The sequence below is a fragment of the Patella vulgata genome, chromosome 1, assembly GCF_932274485.2.
Source record: "Patella vulgata chromosome 1, xgPatVulg1.2, whole genome shotgun sequence".
NCBI classification, from domain to species: domain Eukaryota; kingdom Metazoa; phylum Mollusca; class Gastropoda; family Patellidae; genus Patella; species Patella vulgata.
This window is the reverse complement of record NC_065879.2, coordinates 28,913,608-28,933,526: the sequence shown is the minus strand read 5'-3', so window position 1 is coordinate 28,933,526 and position 19,919 is coordinate 28,913,608. Positions and strand designations below refer to the sequence as shown.

The 19,919-nt window shown below is 34.8% G+C and overlaps 1 protein-coding gene across 1 annotated transcript; it reads left to right on the top strand.

The window, feature by feature from the left end:
• The first annotated feature begins 1,783 nt into the window (after window positions 1-1,783).
• On the top strand, window positions 1,784-16,807 carry LOC126829116 (uncharacterized). Its single transcript, XM_050558993.1, has 10 exons — window positions 1,784-1,875; window positions 4,829-4,939; window positions 8,833-8,988; window positions 9,355-9,578; window positions 10,748-10,929; window positions 11,656-11,738; window positions 12,152-13,784; window positions 14,002-14,061; window positions 15,694-15,755; window positions 16,222-16,807. The coding sequence occupies exons 2-10, from the start codon at window positions 4,909-4,911 to the stop codon at window positions 16,272-16,274; spliced, it is 2,484 nt and encodes an 827-aa protein (XP_050414950.1). The 5' UTR covers window positions 1,784-1,875; window positions 4,829-4,908; the 3' UTR covers window positions 16,275-16,807.
• The last annotated feature ends 3,112 nt before the right edge of the window (window positions 16,808-19,919 follow it).

Genomic DNA, 19,919 nt, shown 5'->3' with positions numbered 1-19,919 from the left:
GTAGCTAATGGGACTGTAACTTCCTGGATTATGGCCCCTGATTGTACGAAAAATCGCATTTTTTAGCTTGTGGAACCTCTAGAGATCCCAAAATTTATCAGATTTAAAAAACCGTTTAAATAATATATCACCGTTACACCCTAATGATGTCTGAGTTCGAATTTCATGAAAATCAGACCGAAACTGCCCGACATAATGGCTTCTACTTGTACTCAAATAGTGTAAAAGTCTGTAATACCAAGTTTGTGAACCCTCTAGAAGTCACAATTTTTATCCGATAATGATGAAACTTAAAATATATGTTTATATCCAAAAGATCTCGGTTTATTTCGACCATAACTTCCTGGATTATGGCCCCTGGTTGTACGAAAAAAACGCGTTTTAGCTTATTCTCTGTCCATCTCTTGTAAAATGTGGGCGTATCTTGCACGGCAACGCTTGTTGAGATTTGTTTTCAATTTTGCGGGGATTGGTCCAATTAGTACTAAGGAGGAACTCTTATCAGATTATGCATTGATTTTTTAGAGTTAGTGCCCTTGTCACCAAAACCCTATAAAAACTTTTCAAATGGGTATGGATTGTTGGTCTAGGCATAAGGTGGGACCCTTTTGAAATTCAGGGTTGCACATTAATTTCCACAGTTTTACTGCCTTGTAAACCATCTCTACGGGTCATAGTTTTTATTACAAGCTTACAGAGGTGGGTGGGGGCGGGGGGACCTTATCGAAATCTGTTTCCAATTATTCACCACAAAACACAACTCTGCAAACCTGATTGGTTAAAAAATATAATGTCTAACTGATACAACTAAAACAAAAAACACACCCAATGTAACGTAACTGTGACATATACATTTCAGAAGTAAGACACTGAGAACATTCCTTCCTCGCGGAACAATAAATTAGTGAAAAGTAGGGAAAAGGGCAAGTTTTAACGGTAATCAGTAATAAAAACGCACATCAATGACAGTGGACAACGTTCTTCAGCAACTCACATTCGCACGTCGCTAGAATCGCCGAAACCACCAACTAATTCTTCCTGGTTTATTTGTTTGGGAGAAATCAAAACCTCATCATTTTCCATAATATTCAAAATTAAAAACACGAATTAGAATTCAGTATTGGTCCACTTCAATCAATATTGATCTTGTTATCTTGCGATGAACATAATATAATGGGATCCTAATATCTGATGTTTAACGCAATTAACATTTTTTAAAATACAGATGTGACGTCATCCTTTGATGTTGGCGTACCATTATTTCAAATAATCGTATGGGCAATGTGCCAAGTGTAACTAGTTAAAATATTGAACCCGAGTGAGGAATGACGTATTTCATTGCAAAGCACGTGCAAGTTTCTGTATTTTAAGTTGTTTAATGGTCTCCAGCTTAAGACATTGCGTAATATATTATTGTAAAAACACTCGGGCCTCGCGGCCCTCTAGTTGTTACAATATATTACTTAATGTCTCGCTCTAGACCATTAAACAATACATAATTAGTACACGAGTCGTATATATATTCCATAGATAAGATAGTTCCCGGCGCCATTTGCAACGAACAAAGAAAACATATCCTACAAGACAATGCTAGTTACTTCTTAAAAAGAACAAAAAAGAACAATCCCAATAAAATAGGGTATTAATTATCATCGATTAAATAGTCTTTATCGGATCGTGTGGAAATGAACGTTGTCGCCTGCAATGTTTGGCCGAATTGACTTTAGTAAGGCCGAAGTGCCCAGTTACGTAGTGATGGCTTCTGCCTGGTCGAAAGAGACTACGCAACTCCATTCCTGATGAGCGGGCTTTTTGAAAATGGCTGAAAATGATATCGGTGATACGGATTTTGATCTACATCCAAACGATACAGCTGTTAGTATCATTATTGCAAACATAAATAATTACATTTAATGTCTTCCTGTATCATTGAAGGGGCAAACTGTCTGTGGCTATTGTTGTTAAATATTACTAATTAGGCCTAGTAGTAGTATTTACACAATTGTAAACAATTGACATTGTCATTGTTGTATTGTGTCATATGAAATGGTTGTTCTGTCAAATGAATGATGTTCTGCGATAGGCCTACTTATTATTGAGCTATAAACCTCTTTAACTAAATAGTATTCTTTAATATTTCAATATTGTCCATAATTAAAAACACGAATTACAAATAGATATTGGTTCTATATATTATACTATTCAAAAAAAGTAGGGGATATTTGATTTTGGGGGCATAATACTAAAATATGCAAATGACTACGAAAAAAGTCACTATAGAACCTAACAGAAGAAACATTTCCAGTTACATGTGACGCCCAAACGCACCAATAGCTACCGCATGGAATGCAGGTGATGCTTGGGGTCATCATGGGGGTCCAACCCAAGATTTGCACGACTCTGACTTTGAATGTTACAGTCATTGTGGCATTGAATTCCAGGGTGGAAACATCAGTTTAATTGTTTTAGTGACCAGAAAACAAATTTTGATATGCGTCGGCTTACCCAAAATGAAAGGTTACGTGCCCTCGGCATGCTACAGATCGGCACAACACAGGCGGTTGTGGTGCGGACGATGAATGTTTCTCAGTCTGTCATAAGCAGGCTATGGTCCAGATACCGTGATACACAATCTGTACAGGACAGACCACGCTCAGGTCGACCAAGGGCGACAACTCAAGCCCAGGATCGATTTATCCGTACCTTGGCCTTGAGAAATCGTGTCATCACAGCAAATCAGATCAGCGCTCGTCTTCAAACAGACACTGTTGTGAGAGTGAGTGGCCAGACGATTCGGAATCGACTGCATAGGGGTCACCTTCGCGCCCGACGTCCTCGCGTGATCCCTTGTTTGAGAGATCATCACATTCAGGCAAGACGTCGTTGGTGTAGGGATCGTCAACACTGGGATAATCGACGCTGGAGCAATGTGATGTTTTCAGATGAGTCAAGGTTCACTGTTGATTTTTTGGACAGACGTAGGAGGGTGTGGCGTCGTCGAAACGAGCGCTCCCAAGACGTTAACGTCATCAGACATGATCGATTTGGGGGTGGTTCTGTTATGGTGTGGGGAGGCATCACTGTTGCTGGAAGAACGGCTTTACATGTTGTTGCAGGGCGTGTTACAGGCCAGTACTACCGGGACAACATCTTGGCAGTCCATGTTGTGCCGTTCGCACGACGTCATGGCCGCCGTTTCATCTTCCAGGATGACAACGCAAGATGTCACAGGGCCAGGATCGTTACAGGTTACCTCCAACAACAGAACATCACCACATTACCTTGGCCAGCACTGAGTCCCGACCTCTCCCCCATCGAGCATGTCTGGGACATGCTTGGACAGAGGTTACGTCAACGTCAACAACGTCTGCCAATGTCCAAGAACTTGCTGCTGCGTTGCAACAGGAATGGGACAATCTGGACCAAAATGACCTTAGACGTCTCATTAGGAGTATGCCACGTCGGATCAATGCTTGTTTGGCAAACAGAGGAGGATTTACCCGTTACTGACTTGGTTGTGATGCTGTGGTAACTTTGCTGTTTGACCCCGGGTATCATTTTACCCTTATAATGGTCAGTCTGTGCCTTACTTAGTCTAACGATCATTTGGAATAAATCGATGAATGTGAACTTCATTTCATTTTGTCATTTGTTTCTTCGTCAGTTTCATTAGGTGACTTTAATAACACTTAAAAATCAAATATCCCCTACTTTTTTTGAATAGTATATAATAATATTGTAATATAGTGACCTAGAATTTAGAAAATCGGATCCTAATCCATATCAATATAAGGAGGAGCTGAATCGATATTTGGGACCTAGAAATGGACACTAATTGGTTGCAACGCATATAATAATGTGATATTGGATGCATATAAACTGATTTACATTCAATCATTTCCATTTTTACTATTAATTTCAAATCAGTTGAGTTATCAATGTTCGACAAAATGTGCCAGAATTCTCAATCAAATGGTAACCGCTAGCGTCTGGTTTTTCCAGTCTACACCGATAGTATTTGTTGCGCATGCTCTCCAGATAAGAATATGTCGTCACTGTTTGACATGACTTGTGGAATATGTCTAGCCTCGTTCTTCGAGTCCCTTGTTTTGTTAGAAATGGTGCTGAAACGCATTATGACATGGTACATGATTCCACTACCAATGGTTGTTTATTTTGTCTTAAATATTGGATATCAGAAGCCCATCTTTTTCTGGCAAGATCACAATACCAATGTTTATTTAAATTGACAAATAATTTGTGTTTTCAATCATATTAAAGGAGCTAAGTCTCTAACTCAATATCATCCAAAATCTTCAACATTTAAAACACAAATTATTTGTCAATTTAAAACAACATTGATGCTGTGATCTAACCAGAAAAAGGTGGTCTTCTGATATCCAATATTTAAGACAAAATAAATATTTTACCATTGGTACACGAATCGTGTACCATAATGTGTTTCAGCCCTAGTTCTAGCAAGAGACTAGAGGAACGAGGCTAGACATATTGCACCAAACCAAACGGCGTATGTAGACTGGAATAACCAGACGCTAGGAATTTGCATTCGATTGAGACTGCTGGCTTATTTCAAGGAACATAACTGATTTGAAATTAGAGTAAAAACGGAAACGATTGAATGTAAATCAGTTTATATACATTCATATTACAGTATTATATGAGTTGCGACCCACTTGTGTCAATTTCTAGGTCCCAAATATTAGCGATTTAGCTCTTTGAAATTAAATTAAAAGATTTACCCAACTCTTACTGACTTGGTAATATCTCGTTCTCAGGATGCTAAATGTTGCTATATTTTTTATTTTAGTTAATTTTTCCTGTGTAAATACAGAATGGAAATTAACCATTCAACTTCCACAATATTGATGTCATTCAATATCCCCTCAAATGAAGAACAGTTGCTTTAAAGGTGCATTATGTAAGTTCTTGCTAATAATATTTTAAAAAGGATAATGAAAAGGGAATATGTTGAAAATTTCAGTCAAATTACTTTATTCAGAGCAAAATTATTGCTGATGATAGAAGAACAGGTAGTCTTGATTTTCATTGCTACCATTGTTACTATAATAAACAAAGTCTCAGTTATCCATTTTTATATGGCCACATTGAAAAGTTGTCGTATATTGTCGTCATCCCCATCTGTCGGTCGTGTATCCCCAATTGCTCATGGACGCTCTAGAACCTAAAGTTAATATCCAAATGACTTTAAATTTATACACACTGTTATGGCCCTTGATCACGTTGAAAAATCTTGTGGACGCTCTACAGGCTAATGTTAATATACACAGTGTTTAATTAAGGTCATGAGATGAAGAAGCCTACTGATTTTCAACGATTTCCGATTATTACTGCCAGAGTTAAAATGGCCCTTAATCACTTTGAAATATCTTGTGGATGCTCTGGAGGGAAAAGTCAATATCCGATTGACTTTAAATTTATACACATTGTTCAAGGTCATGAGACGTAGAAGCCTTTTGATTTTCAACGATTTTCGATAATTACTGCCAGAGTTATGGCCCTTGATCGCTTTGAAATATCTTGTGAACACTCTAGAGGCTTAAGTTAATATCCGGTTGCCTTTAATTTTATACACACTGTTTCAGGTCATGAGACGAAGAATCCTATTGATTTTCAACTATTTCCAATTAATACTGCCAGAGTTATGGCCCTTGACCTCTTAGAAAAATCTTGTAGAAGCTAAAGTTAATATCTGATTGACTTTAGATTTATACACACTGTTAAGGTCATGAGACGCAGAAACCTATTGATTTTCAACGATTTTCGATAATGACTGCCAGAGTTATCACTGGTAGTGGTAATTACTGGTAATCAGATTTTCATGTGTTGTAAATGTTCTCATTACTGAGTCACTGACAAAAGAAAAAAATATTCGACAAGACTTGTTGAATGCCCGGACGACTTAGCTACTGTGGGTGCATGTTTCGTTGCCTGGCAATCTATCTTTAAAAATTTTGTTCCTTAATTTCTCCAAGGGGAGATTTATATAAGTTAGGAAATTTCTAATGATATCATTGAAGTTGAATCAATGAGATCTACTTACATTCCAAATTTCATGAAAATTATTGAAAATCATACTAAAATTAAAGAAGTCGTCAAGCTGGTTTTTACTTCCGGAATGAGATGTCAATGACGTTCGAGAAGTTTCAGAAAATGTTCAAATGAAAATGGCGGGAAAGAACTAAAAAATATCGAGAAAATATCGAAAAAATAAAACAAGATAACTTTGAATGGAACTTATATTTTTGGAATTGGATTGACCTCTGCTTATCGAATATTTAGGTCAAATTTGTAAATTTTAAAAATTAAAGAAATAAATTGTCTTGTAAACATCTTTGTTGGAACAAAAAAGGGTCAAATTCAAAATTGTGAAATTTTCAAATACCAAAAATTCAACACTGATCCAGGCTATCCAGAAATGTATTCATTTCGGAAATAGGAGATGAATTCTTCAAACTAGGGCCTATTGTGTTTATTTTTCACTATTTTTCATATTCAATTCAAAATGGTGACAAGCAGTTGACCAAAATCAAAATTCTGCTCCGATAGTGTTTTAGGAATTCATTAAAGGATTCAGAAAATATAACTCCCATGTCTTAAGTGTAAGAAAAATATCGCAAAAGCCTTAGGGATTTTTCGCGGGGTTGGAATTGGATGGCAGAATGGTTTGCAAGTGTGCGTTGAATCATAAGGTCTGTCATTGCGTACTGGTTCAATTTCCGGTCGTACGTAACAAGGAGTAGGGTCGCCCGTCCAACCTCGTGGGTTTTCTCCAGTTTCCCCCACTGCTAAAGAACTCTACGCACAAGCAAATTATTAAAATAAAACTGAACCATGTGTTAGTCCCGAAATGACCTAGTTTGTGGTGAGTGGATGTTAAACCACATTTCTCTCTCTCTCTCTCTCTCTCTCTTAGGGATTTTTCACAATTCAAGATGCTGGCACTTCCGGTTCGATCTACAAACTCTATATTTTGTGTACTCATCAGTAGTTTCCTCGCTAGTAGTACAGAAAAAAATAAATCAAGGCAATCTGACCTACTTTTTTATTCTCCCACATGGAAATGTGGTCGTATATTGCCGTTGCCCCCGTGCATCTGTCTGTCGGTCCGTCCATCAATCACAATTTCTTGTGAACACTCTACAGACTACATTTATCATCTGATTGTTTTGAAATTGATATATGTTGTTTGCATTAGTGAGATGAAGAAGCCTATTTAATTTCAATAACTTTCGTTAATTTCTTCTGGAGTTATGGCCCTTGTTTCACTTTGTTGCACCTTGTGCAGGCTCTAACGACAAAAGTTATCAACCGATCTGTATGAAATTTATATGCCTCATTTAAATCAGTAAAACAAAGAAGCCTGTTGAATTTCATCAATTTCCGTTAATAACATCTAGAGTTAGGCCCTTGTTTCACTTTGTTGAATGTTGTGAACGCTCTAATGACAACAGTTAACATCCGATCTGTTTGAAATGGATATGCATCATTTAAATTTGTGAAATGAGAAGCTTATTGAATTTCAACAATTTCCGTTAATTACACAGTGAGTTATGGCCCTTGTTTCACTTTGTTGTACCTTGTGAATGCTCTAACGACAAAAGTTATTATCCAATCTGTATGAAATTTATATGCATTATTTAAACTAGTAAAACAAAGAAGCCTATTGAATTTCAGCAATTTCTGTTAATTACATCATGAGTTATGGCCCTTGTTTCACTTTGTTGAATCTTGTGAACGCTCTAATGACAACAGTTATCATTCAATCTGTTTGAAATTGATATGCATCCTTTAAATTAGTGAAAAGAAGAATCCTATTGAATTTCAGCAATTTCCGTTAATTATTTCTAGAGTTATGGCCCTTATTTTACTTTATCGTACAACAAAAGTTATCATCCGATCTGTATGAAATTGATATGCATTATTTGAATTAGTAAAACGAAAAAGCCTGTCGAATTGTAACAATTTCTGTAGATTACTTCCAGAGTTACAGCCCTTGTTCTAGTTTTTAGAGCCTTGTGAACCCTCAAACGATGAAAATTATAATGTCATCTGTATGAAATTGTCTATTAAATGCCCCTAATTACCTACAAAAGAATAAATATACGACAACTCTTGTCAACCGTTCGGACAATTTAGCTGCTGTGGGTGTATGTTTTGTTGCCTGGCAACCTATCTTTACGTTGTTTTTTTAAAACTTTGATCCTTAATTTTTCCAAGGGGAGATAAGTTAGAAAATTTCTAATGATCATATCGTTCAAGTCGCATTAGTCAGATTTACTTAAATTACAAATTTCATGAAAATGGTCCAAATATTAAAGAAGTTGTCAAATTCCTCTCAACTTTAAGGACGAAATCACAGCGACGAATTTTCGAAAATCGGAAATGGCAGGTGAAAATGGGTTTGGGTTTTTTTCAAGGTACCCAAAGAAAAAAGAATTAGTAAAATAGGTCAAATAGTTACAGTTACAGCTATGTTGGTCAAGTTTTTCATTGTTAAATTCGATGATTTTGGATTCGTAAAACGTTTTGAAAGTATATTCCAACACCCATTCCTGGGGGTGGGGTAGTTAAAAGTTTCAGAAAGATCCTATTGTTAGATTGTGAGATATAAGCTTGGCAGGAAAAACACCTACCAAAAAAATAATAATAACAAAAACAAATGCAATAAGCTTTCTCATATAAAATATGAAAGCTTAATAATTTAAGGCCTAAAGAAATACCTGCAATAGGCAGATTTAGTTCTTGCATAAAGCATGTTTAACTAACAGTAAGAAATGATTTATTTTTCAGTATATCAACCACAAGAGAATAAGGAAAACAGAAAAAAGATGATGTCAACACCAGGAATCTCTTCTGGTATTTTGAGACTAAAGAGAAGTCAAATGAAAGGAAAAGCTAGTGGGAAAAAAAGGAGTAGAACACTTTACAATAAACTTAATACCAGTCGTAAGTTATATAATGAGATTTTATGTACCGGAAACGTAACAGATGTATTATTATAATTCGTCCTGAGTACTTGTCAAAAAACACAATATATGGCAACATAAGGCTTCATTTTCCACGCATTCAATTGATTTTTCATTGTTTTGAGCAGATCCTGATTTTCTGGTTGCTAATAGTAGGAGTAGAAAAACTCTGGGTACTCCTGATTTTCAACTTTTGTTGGGAAAGAGAATTTCTTATCAATGAAAGTCTACCCACCAGATTTTAGATTCAAGGGCCATAATGCTGTCAGCGAATAATTGCTGAAATTTTTTCATACTATAGCCAGGGAACAATCTTTAGGATAAAATTATATCTTTTGTTTTTCAGTCAATAGTACCAAGATTGTTCGAGAGGCTCTCAATTTAAACAATAGAGCTCTTTCAACAGAACAGTTAAAAATTCAAAATGAGATTCAAATTATGAAGACAAAGTGTCATCTTTTAAAGGAAGAAAATGATAATCTTGATTCAGAAATTGAAATGTTAGTTCGAGTGGCTAGCTTAACAAATACAGAAGAAAAATGTCAAGCTGTTATAGAAGTAAAAGAAAAGGTGGGTTAAAAAAATATTCAGGTTCTGGCTGCTCATTAACTTTCTAATTTGTAATTATAGGTTTGATGTTGATAAAACAATTCTTTAAAGGATTTACATTCATGCAAAGATAATTTTTGTCATTTTGATAATCAAGACTACACTGGATAATTTGGAATATTATAGCCTTGAAGAGCACAGACACTATAATACCCTGGAATAAAGACTGGCCAATCAGAAGTCTGTATTTGTATAGCCTATTTACACAGACGTTATCCGCTGAATATATAATTTTCAATGTTATATCGATTATTATATTCCTACATGGAAATGTGATCATATATTGCCGTCGCTCCCATCCATACTAAATTATCATCTGATTCTTATATATCGCTGAGATGAAGAAGCCTATTTAATTTCAATGATTTCCATTAATTTTTACAGTAGATATGGCCCTTGTTTCACTTTGTTGCACTTTGTGAACACTCTAAAGACAAAAGTTATCATCCAATCTGTATGAAATTTATATGCTTCATTTAAATTAGTGAAACGAAGAAGCTTATTAAATTTCAGCAGTTTTAGTCAAATGAAAAAGCCAGTCGAATTTTAACAGTTTCTGTACATTGCTTCCAGAGTTAAGAGACCCTTGTTTCATTTTGTAGAACCGTGTGAATCCGCAAACAACGAAAATTATAATCAGATGATTAAGCTACTTTGGGCGTATGTTTCATTGCCTGGCAACCTATCTTTGATCAACATACCAATCATTTAGTTTTTAAATATGAGTGTTTATGAAATTGCTATAAATAACATTTTGAAATTGATGTCTGTATTTATATGTTTATTTACTTTGTTTACTGAGAAATAAAGTGTTCGTATCTAATAATAAAGTTAAATACTGTGACAATTTCTCTGGTGAATATCTGAGTTTTTGAGTCTTATATCTAATTAATGAAAAAAGCCAAGCTCGGGTTGTAAAAAATTTCATCCAATATGGAAACCTGGGTTTCATGTCCATTATTATATGTTGGCCAAAGATAAAAAAAAAAAAAGTACATTCGATGGTTGAACTAAGTGAATTTTGGGGTCAAATTGATGTAGAAATAAGTCACAATAGTCAGATTGTTTTTAATGTTCTAAAAGTAAGAATACCCTAAACCATCCTTACATATACTCCGATTTATTTTCAGGTTCATGTGACTGGATTAACCAATTTAGTGTTGGAAACAATGAAAGATGTTAATAATGCTCTGAAATCCTACAAATTTCTAAGGTTTATATTAAATGATGCAGAAAAGGTGATGGACATCCCTACAGACAATGTTAATACAGATGACGTTAATATTGAAGATCACTTATCTTATACAGACAGGTAATATCCTGACCTTATTTGGTAGTCAAAAAATACTGCCATTCTAATTAAAATTGGAAGAAGGCACAACATTCATGTCAATTAAACAATACTGAAATTGAACAGGACTGGAACTAAATGGTGCACAATGATAGCATGGACTGTGCTACGGTACCTTATCAGAGCACTCATATACTCAACATTTTATGATCTATGTGAATGCCAAATCCATCACATGATTATCAAAATGGTGATTCCCTTTATTGCCATACTTAAAGTTTTGATTATCAAATATGAAGTCTGAAACTGCTTCACTATTGTTTGGCCAATCAAAATACTTTTATATTTGTATGCATAATCGGGGAGTTGGATGGCATTGTAAGGTCAGTCATTGAGTCATCTGGTGTGGTTTCGATTCCCCAGTCCTACGTGACAAAGAGTAGGGTCACCTGTCCAACCTCGTGACATTTCTCTGGACCATCCAGTCCCGTGCCCCCGCTAAAGACCCCTATGTGCAAGCAAATATTTGAAATAAAATTAAACCATATGTTAGTCCCAAAATGACCTAGTTTGTGTTCAGTGGACATTAAACCCTATTTCTCTCTCTCTCTGTTGTTATTGAATTGTATCTATCAGTGTTGTATAGGAAAACATGAATGTATTTGAACCCTACAAAATGATATAGAATATGATTATATGTTTTAGATTATTAGAAACGATATTAAATAATATGATTATATGTTTTAGATTAGAAACAGCATTAAATCATATGATTAAATCAGCTGATGAAGAGATAATAGATGATAATGTTTGTGGTGATACATCTGTTGGTAAGTATTCAATTACTCTCATCTCATGTTCACTTATATTGAGAAAAAGATCTGATTATATATTGAGATTGTACGTAATAACGTATTCACATTTCAACTTATGGAGAAAAATTTATCAATGTTAACCACTAAAATATTTCTGGGAATGCTGATTTAAACCCCATTTCTCTCCCTCTTTCTGTTCCTTTAAAAACGTAGCCAAATTATGATGAATGCATTAATGAGACATTGTTATTTAAATGCAGCTAATTATCTTCAAAAATTATATCTTGGTATTTACTGAAAGCATATCTTGAACCCTCACAATAAATCTGATTGACAGGTTCTGATTGTCTATATTTAACAATTATGTTTTATTAATCTGTAATTTTAGGGTATTCTAATAAACCATCATGTTTTTGGTTTTTTTTAAGATGAAGAAATGAAAGCAAGTAATAGATTCAATCATAATCCTTGTGATGTTGGTTTACCTCAGAGAATTCCATGTGATTCGAAAGACACACCAGAAATACTTTCAGATACTTTTCAAAATCGAAATCTTGTTTTTAGTGAGATGGAAGAAGATTATGAGTTGAGTAAAACTGAAGATGTTTCACCTGTTGCTAATGCACAAGAAGCAGACGTCACTGTAGAAGATAAAACAACCAAACAACCATTATCCCCACAACAACAAGTTTCAAGATTGAAACTACAGAAGCCATCGGAAGATGAAGAAATAGTTGTTGATGAAACTATATATTTAAATACCGATATGGAAATGACAGCAGTTATTGAAGGCCCCATAAATTTAGAGAATAAAAACAATTCAAACTCCACTTTCAAGAAACCAGAATCAAAAGCGTCGACAGAAGATTTCCTTGTTTCACTTAGACCAAAGCAAAAAGACAAATTTGGACCTGAAAATTTATTTGGATTTGAGTTCCAGACTCCAGATAATAAAGTAAAATCAAGTTTCAAACATCCTGATACAAAAGTTATCTCTAAACAGGATAAATATGATAGATTGGTGGTAGAATCAGAGGAAGATATTCTGAGGGGAGATAACTCTGAGAGTAAAACTCTTTCACGCTCAAAAAGTAGATGTCGATCAAAGAGTAAAAAGACAGAAGACTCTGTTGATATGGAGCCCAGTTTATTCAGTGACGAGCCTTGTGAGATATTTAATATACCACTAAAACGGGAAAGTCCCCTGCCTAAACCCAGATCAAAAACAGGAAGATCTAAACACAAAAAAAAAACAATAACTGTGGTAGGAAATGATGAACTTGAAGAAGAGGTGTCTGAACCATGTATAAATGTTGATGTTCATTTGACAAATAGTAAAGTAAATACAAAAGATATAGATATAATAGTAGGTGAATCAAAGGAGGATAAAAATAAATCACCAGTAGAAAATAAAAGTAAAGGAAATTCAAGGAGTAAGACAAGATGTAGATCTGATAATGTGAAGAAAGCAGATACCACTGCAGTTACAACAGCTGTACCAAGTCCTACAGCGTGCAATTCTAATGTTGACATTATATCTAAAGATAACACACTTCCTGTAAGAGGAAATACAAGAAGTAAGAAAAGTCGTAGATCTGGAGATGAGAAGAAATCAGATACTGCTACGATTGTACCCAATACTCCAGTTAACAATCTTGATACTCACTTACCTGATGAGAAACTGTTTCCTAAACCAGTATCGCATGGAGAAAAAAGTAGGAGAAAGTTCTGTTTCAGTGATGGAAATTCTGAGGACGTTTTGGACGAGGTCAAAAAACTTTCTCTAAAATCCAAATCGAAAAAATCATCTAATCTGAAACATGAATCACATAAATTGGTTTCTGATAGTAGTAGTAATGAAGAATCACCCATACTCGGTAAAAGAACTTCTGTAAGATATAGTAATGAGGGCATTAAAGAAATCATACCTACAAGGAAAATATCTACAAATGGAGATGATGAGATATTGTGTATTCCAGACTCTTGTAAAAAGTCTAAGAAATCTATTGATTCACCAGCTAGAAATGAAGAAGATGTTGATCAAGATGATAGTGACCATCAGTATGTAATACATGTACTAATACATTAATATATATTTTTATTACAAGAATATTTTTCATTAGAGCCATTAATCACCAATCTTACCTTTTTGGGGCACAATATCTAATTTTTCGCAGCATAATTCAGGCTAAAATGTAACTAAATTGATTATTTAAAGTTATAATTAAGAAAATCGTAAAGCTGCTGATCAACATTTGCATTATTTGATTTTTTTTAGATTTAAAAGATCAAGAAGAACTAAAGAACCTATATCTTATAAAGAAAGACCAATTAATATGTAAGTTGATATAAGGGATTTTATGGTGTTATTGTCCCCCTCCTTTTGAAGAAAGCAGAGGACTATTAAAATGGATCTGTCTGTCCATCAGTCTGTCTGACTGTCCATCAGACATTTTGGGACACAATAACTCTCCTAATTGAGCTAGAATGTAGGTGTAGGCGTGCATTAGGTGAATGCCTTAATTGAGTTTGAAGATGAGCATTTTCTGATTTAGATAAGCAATTTGATTGGTTGATGCTTTGGGACAGGATAATTTTGGTTCAGATTAAATGAGAATGATGAAACTTGGTGTATAGTTTCATCACATTGATACCTTGACTAAGTTCGATAATGAGCCTTTTCAGCTCAGGGTAAGTAGAGCAATAAGCACTTTGATTGGTCAAGACTTTGGTGTTCAACAACTTTGATTCTAATTGCGTGATAGTGGTGAAACTTGGTGTATAGTTTCATTACATCAATACCTTAAAGTTTGATGCTGAGCATTTTCTGCTTAGGCAAAGTAAAGACTTCAATCTGATTGGTTGATACTTTGGAACACAATAACTCTTCTTATTGAGGCAGAATGGTTAAACTTGGTATAGGTGTCTCTCAGGTGAAAGCCTTGACAGAGTTTGATCATGTGCATTTTACACTAAGGCTAAGCAGAGATGAGCAATTTGATTGGTTGAGACTTTGGAACTCCATAACCTTGGTTCTAATTGGGTGAGAGCCACGAAACTATAGATTCATTATTTCAATATACCTTGACTAAGTTCGATGTTGAGAATTTTCTGTTAGGCTAAGGACATGTAGCGATAAGCAATTTGATTGGTCAAGAATGTGGAACATAAACAACTTTGCTTTTAAGTGAGGTAGAATGTTTTAACTTTCAAGATGTAGATGTTTATTAGCTGAATGTCTTGACCGACTTCAATGATTAACATTTCCCACTAAAGTTAAGCAGAGCTAAGCAATTTCATTGGTTGATGCTTTGGGACAAGTTAACTATGATTGTAACTGATGGACAGTAATGAAAGGTAGTGTATAGTTTCACTAGCAGGTACTTCAAAACCTTGACTAAATATAGATAATCAGTTTGATTGCTCAATACTTTTGACAAAGATAAACTGCAATTAATTAATGTGTCATCTATTTATTTTGGGATTTGGGCGGGTCACGTCGGCATTACTGTTGGCTTGTTATTTGAGTTTTCCGGGTGTATTGGCTCACATACCTCCGCATCTCACAGATTAAACAGAATAATGCGCATAACAACCTGATGTTTCATACATCATTTACCAAGGAAAATAACTGAAAACATGATTACACCATGATTTTATTGCAATCAATATAAATTTTTCAGCCATTGCCATAGGTGTACAGAATCTACAAACTACTGTGCACCTCCTTGACCATCTGCATTTTCATCATAGAATTACTGTTGATTGGTTTGCACACAAAACACAAACTAGAATTTAAACAATCACAACAACAACAAATTCTTGTCTTAGTAGATTTTTTTGAACCGATGATATATTCATTTGATTTATGAATTAATGAGCCTCTATGGAAAGCAACCATTGATTACCATTAACTGTTACTCTTACATTTTAAATATAAACCTTCATGGTTCCATTTTGTCTTTTGTAGTAAAATGAGAAAAGAAATTACAGATGGTAAAACTGTAGAATCATGTCGACTGAGTGAAAAAGGTAAAGTTTACGAATTTCTTTTATTTTAAAATACTCTTTGGATTATCTCCTGCTATTTTAAAAATACATGTATTCCACAATCAAGTACAGAGGAATGTTTTCGAACGCTTTGAACATTTTGTGCCATAAGTTGCAAGTGCTACAATAACATCACTCAAGATGGGTGACAGGAGACTACTGGCATAGTGTTAGTATACCATACTAATGTACTGTCATCCAAACGAAAGTTACAACCATCTAAAGTTTACATTATTGTCTTTTGATCTCATGATGCAATCTTTATTGTCAATGACTCGTCAGCCGTATTCTATCCATGGACATCTTTCTCAAGAAGGTTTTAGGTTTTTTGTTTAAATTACTATCTAAATGTAAGTCATTATTTTGTTAAATATAAATAAGGATAATATTTATTTCACTTCTGGAACATTGTGGCTTTTATATTGAATTATGGATTTTATACTTTCAGGCTATTCAAATGCAAAGATTCCTTTAGACAATGTGACTAATGTTCCAAGGTGAAATTACCAACATTTTGTTAGGCCAGTATCTTTAGGTGGACTCTACTTCTGTGCCATGTTAGTGCTTCTAATTCAAGACAATTAACTGAGAGAAAACATTGCACTGTATAAGTATCTTGAATAGTCTGTTTTGTGGAAACTATTCCATGTCATTCTCTGTACCTCATGTTCTGTGCTTGGTCGAATTACTTACTTCAAATATCTTCGCATATAAGCGTTATATTACTCAGTGAGAAAGGCACCGGCTCGCCAACCAGAAGATCTCAGGTTTGCTCTTGAATAAAGTTGGTTATTGTGAAAATCTCTGTATAATTTATTTTCTTATTATTACAAACACATAATTGTTTGTAGGCCTACTATTAGCCTTTTTAAGTCACAATCCCATGAAAGACATTTATAGGAAGTCGTTATGAGATATGTCAAGTGTACATTTTATCTAAATAATGGATCATTGCAATGGAATGGTCGCTAAAGTCTTGTAGATGTTATCCATAGAATTGTGTATAAAGCAAATAAAACAACTTTATGAATGTTCTCAAAGGATTATTAATCATGTGTAGTTAATTAAATAAAATACAAAATATGGAATTCATCTGCTGATAATAAAAAGAGCTGCATAATAATATCAAGAATGATTCTTATGTCATTAGTTGTGAATGACATATTTTAATTGGTGGGTATATGGGTCTTTATAAGTGGGAGAACATTCAACTGCGGAAACTGGTGAAAACCTATGATTTGGGGCAAGCAACACTATACTCCTTGTCATGTACAAACTTACATTAAAAATCAGGCCACTTGACTCAGACCATTAGACCACTCAACTACCACCACCCCAACCCCACCCCCAAAGCTCAATAATAATCAGGTCCATAATGTCCCAAAGTCTGGAAAAATGAAATTGCTTATCAGCTTAGAGGAAGCAGAAAATGCTCCTTCTCGAACTTGTATTCACCTAATGAACAGCTTACTTTAATTAGAATAAGAACCTAGATCATTTTGGCACTGTGATGGGGAGACAGACAAATGAACACATTTTAATAGTCCCCTGCTTTCTTCAACAGGTGAGGGGAAATATACATCAACTCAAAATCGGAAGTTGTGTCAACTAAGTTTGATTATTCATATATAACATATCCAGAATTTAAATGATTTCCTAAAGAAATTGACAAAATTGTGGATAATTGAAATGTTGACCACAACCACGTAATATCAACAATCAGGAACTTTAGCTTACACTGGATAAAGTATTTATAATACCCACGGTTAATTGTAATTAGATTGATTTAGAAGTTTAAATTAATCCTTTTAATGGTTACCCATTACTTAGGTAAAGCGCCTGAGAGTAGCTCGTTGAATTGTCCGCGCTATATAAATTAATTATATTATTATTATTACCCAGATCATTCGATGTGTGATATATTGGCACTACATGTGTCATTTAGTAGGTCGGTTTGTTCCCGCGAAGGCGCAGTTATTGACCGTAACGGATTAAAAAAGGTCGTTTTCGACGACTTCGCGGGAATCCAGCCCTAAGGATTAAAATGGATTAAAAACGTAACAATGGTGTTATAGATTGTTATGATAAGAATTTACACTTTCATAATCCCCACTGTAACTAATTAACCAACATTTTAGCATCAGATAAGAAATAAAAAACATAACTATACTATAATATTACAAAAATTAATTTAATTTCGTCAAATAAATAAAAAAACATAACTATACTATAACAAAAATTAATTTAACTTCGCCAATAAAAACAACTATAATATAACAAAAATTAGTTCAATTTCGCTAAATAAGACACCCTGTCTAAATACTCGACTAATGTCAATTCATTTTGCTGGTGTCTTCGTTTCAATTCTTCGAGCTGGCTTTGAATTTGAGCATATTTATATCTTTTCTTTGGTGGTTCCTGTCCCCCAGCATATTGGAGGATTCTTATCTCATTAATATTTTGTTCTTGTTGCAAAAATGTGATCAATTCAAAAAGATTAGGGTGGGCTTTTCCAACTAGCTTCTTGACCCTCCGCGATTTGTAGGTACAAAGCTGAATTCAAGTTGTGCGTTTGCCATTGTAGAATATTATTTGAATTTCGGATAGTGTAACGGGATTTTATATCTTTAAAAATGACACTGATTGTGTGAGTGAGCGAATAGGTGAACACTACTTGGTTGATTTGATGATATTCATATTAGTTGTCAATTGGTGAATAAAATTCAGAGTGAACATAAATTCATAAAATCTTTTAACACCGTTAATTAGGTCCTAATAACAACATGTCTCTCTTCAAACGAAAGCCGACACGTCGATATCTGCGCCTTCGCGGGAAGGATTAATTTTGGTCACGTTCTGTAACTGCGCCTTCGCGGGAATACACCAGTAGGTCACCAACACCCGTCTAATTACTCAATGGTGCGGAAACCTAGTTGGATTTTTTATAGGTCGACGACATAGGGTATGTTATGTTTGTGGTGGAGGTGGGGGTGTAAACTATATATTTTTTTTTTAAATGGGTGAACAGGGATAGCCTATATCGCCCCCTTTTCTGGGGGTTTATAGTTAATTTTGCATTCTTCAAAAAAGAGCTATGTGAGTTGTCTGCAGCAATGAACGCATATAACTTGCACAGCCATGTAAATATCATGAGTAGATATCTAGTGGGTATATTCCCGCCAAAAATGACTACGATACATTTCCAACATTTCACGCCACTGACCTTAATACACAAAAATCTTGGAATCAAGACGGCTGCATAGATTTCATAGTGCGAGCAGTTTTTAATTCGAAATATCTGCATTTAAATATTTATCCAAACGTAATATGACAAGTAGCATATACAGATCTCTCATTTATTTATTTTTGTCTTTAAATTTATTTCGTATCTTGGTCCTTGTTTACCCGTGTATCTTTCATTTTCACTCAGTTGAACTGATAGGTTTTTTTTTCATGAATTACATGACATCTATTTATCACACATTAATTCTTGCCAGTGGGTTTTATAAATTGTAAAAGTAAGACTTTATAAACCCCATTTCATTTACGGTGTCATGATTCTCCTGAAACGGCGAGTGGCGAACACCAAAAATTAAAGAGATAATATATGCGACTATGTTTAACGTCCGCTTCCACCAAAGGTGATATTGCAGACAAATCTTATTTTTCATTATCTTAGCGCAAAGGTCTTACCTGTGGGTTTTATAAATTGTAAAAGTAGGACTTTATAAACACCATTTCATTTACGGTGTCATGATTCTCCCATAACGGCGAGTGGCGAACACCAAAATATAAAGAGATAATGCGACTATGTTATTCTCAGTGTTTAAGGTGATATCGCAGACAAATCTTATTTTTCATTATCTTAGCGCAGGGGTCTTTCCTGTGGGTGGAAACCGGAGTAAACCCACAAGGTTGAGAAGGCGCCCCTATCCCCGAGCCACATACACTCCCACCAGGGATCGAAACCACAGCCGCAAGCCAGAGGTGACCGGCCAGCTAGAGGTCGAACCGCGGCACTCTAGACCACTAGGCCATCCCAACCCCCTATAATGTGACTTAATCAGAATTCCTTTATATCCCGCGTACTTTTTATTCTGCTGTAAAAATTAGAACTACTGGAAAATTCACTACGAAACAAAGAAA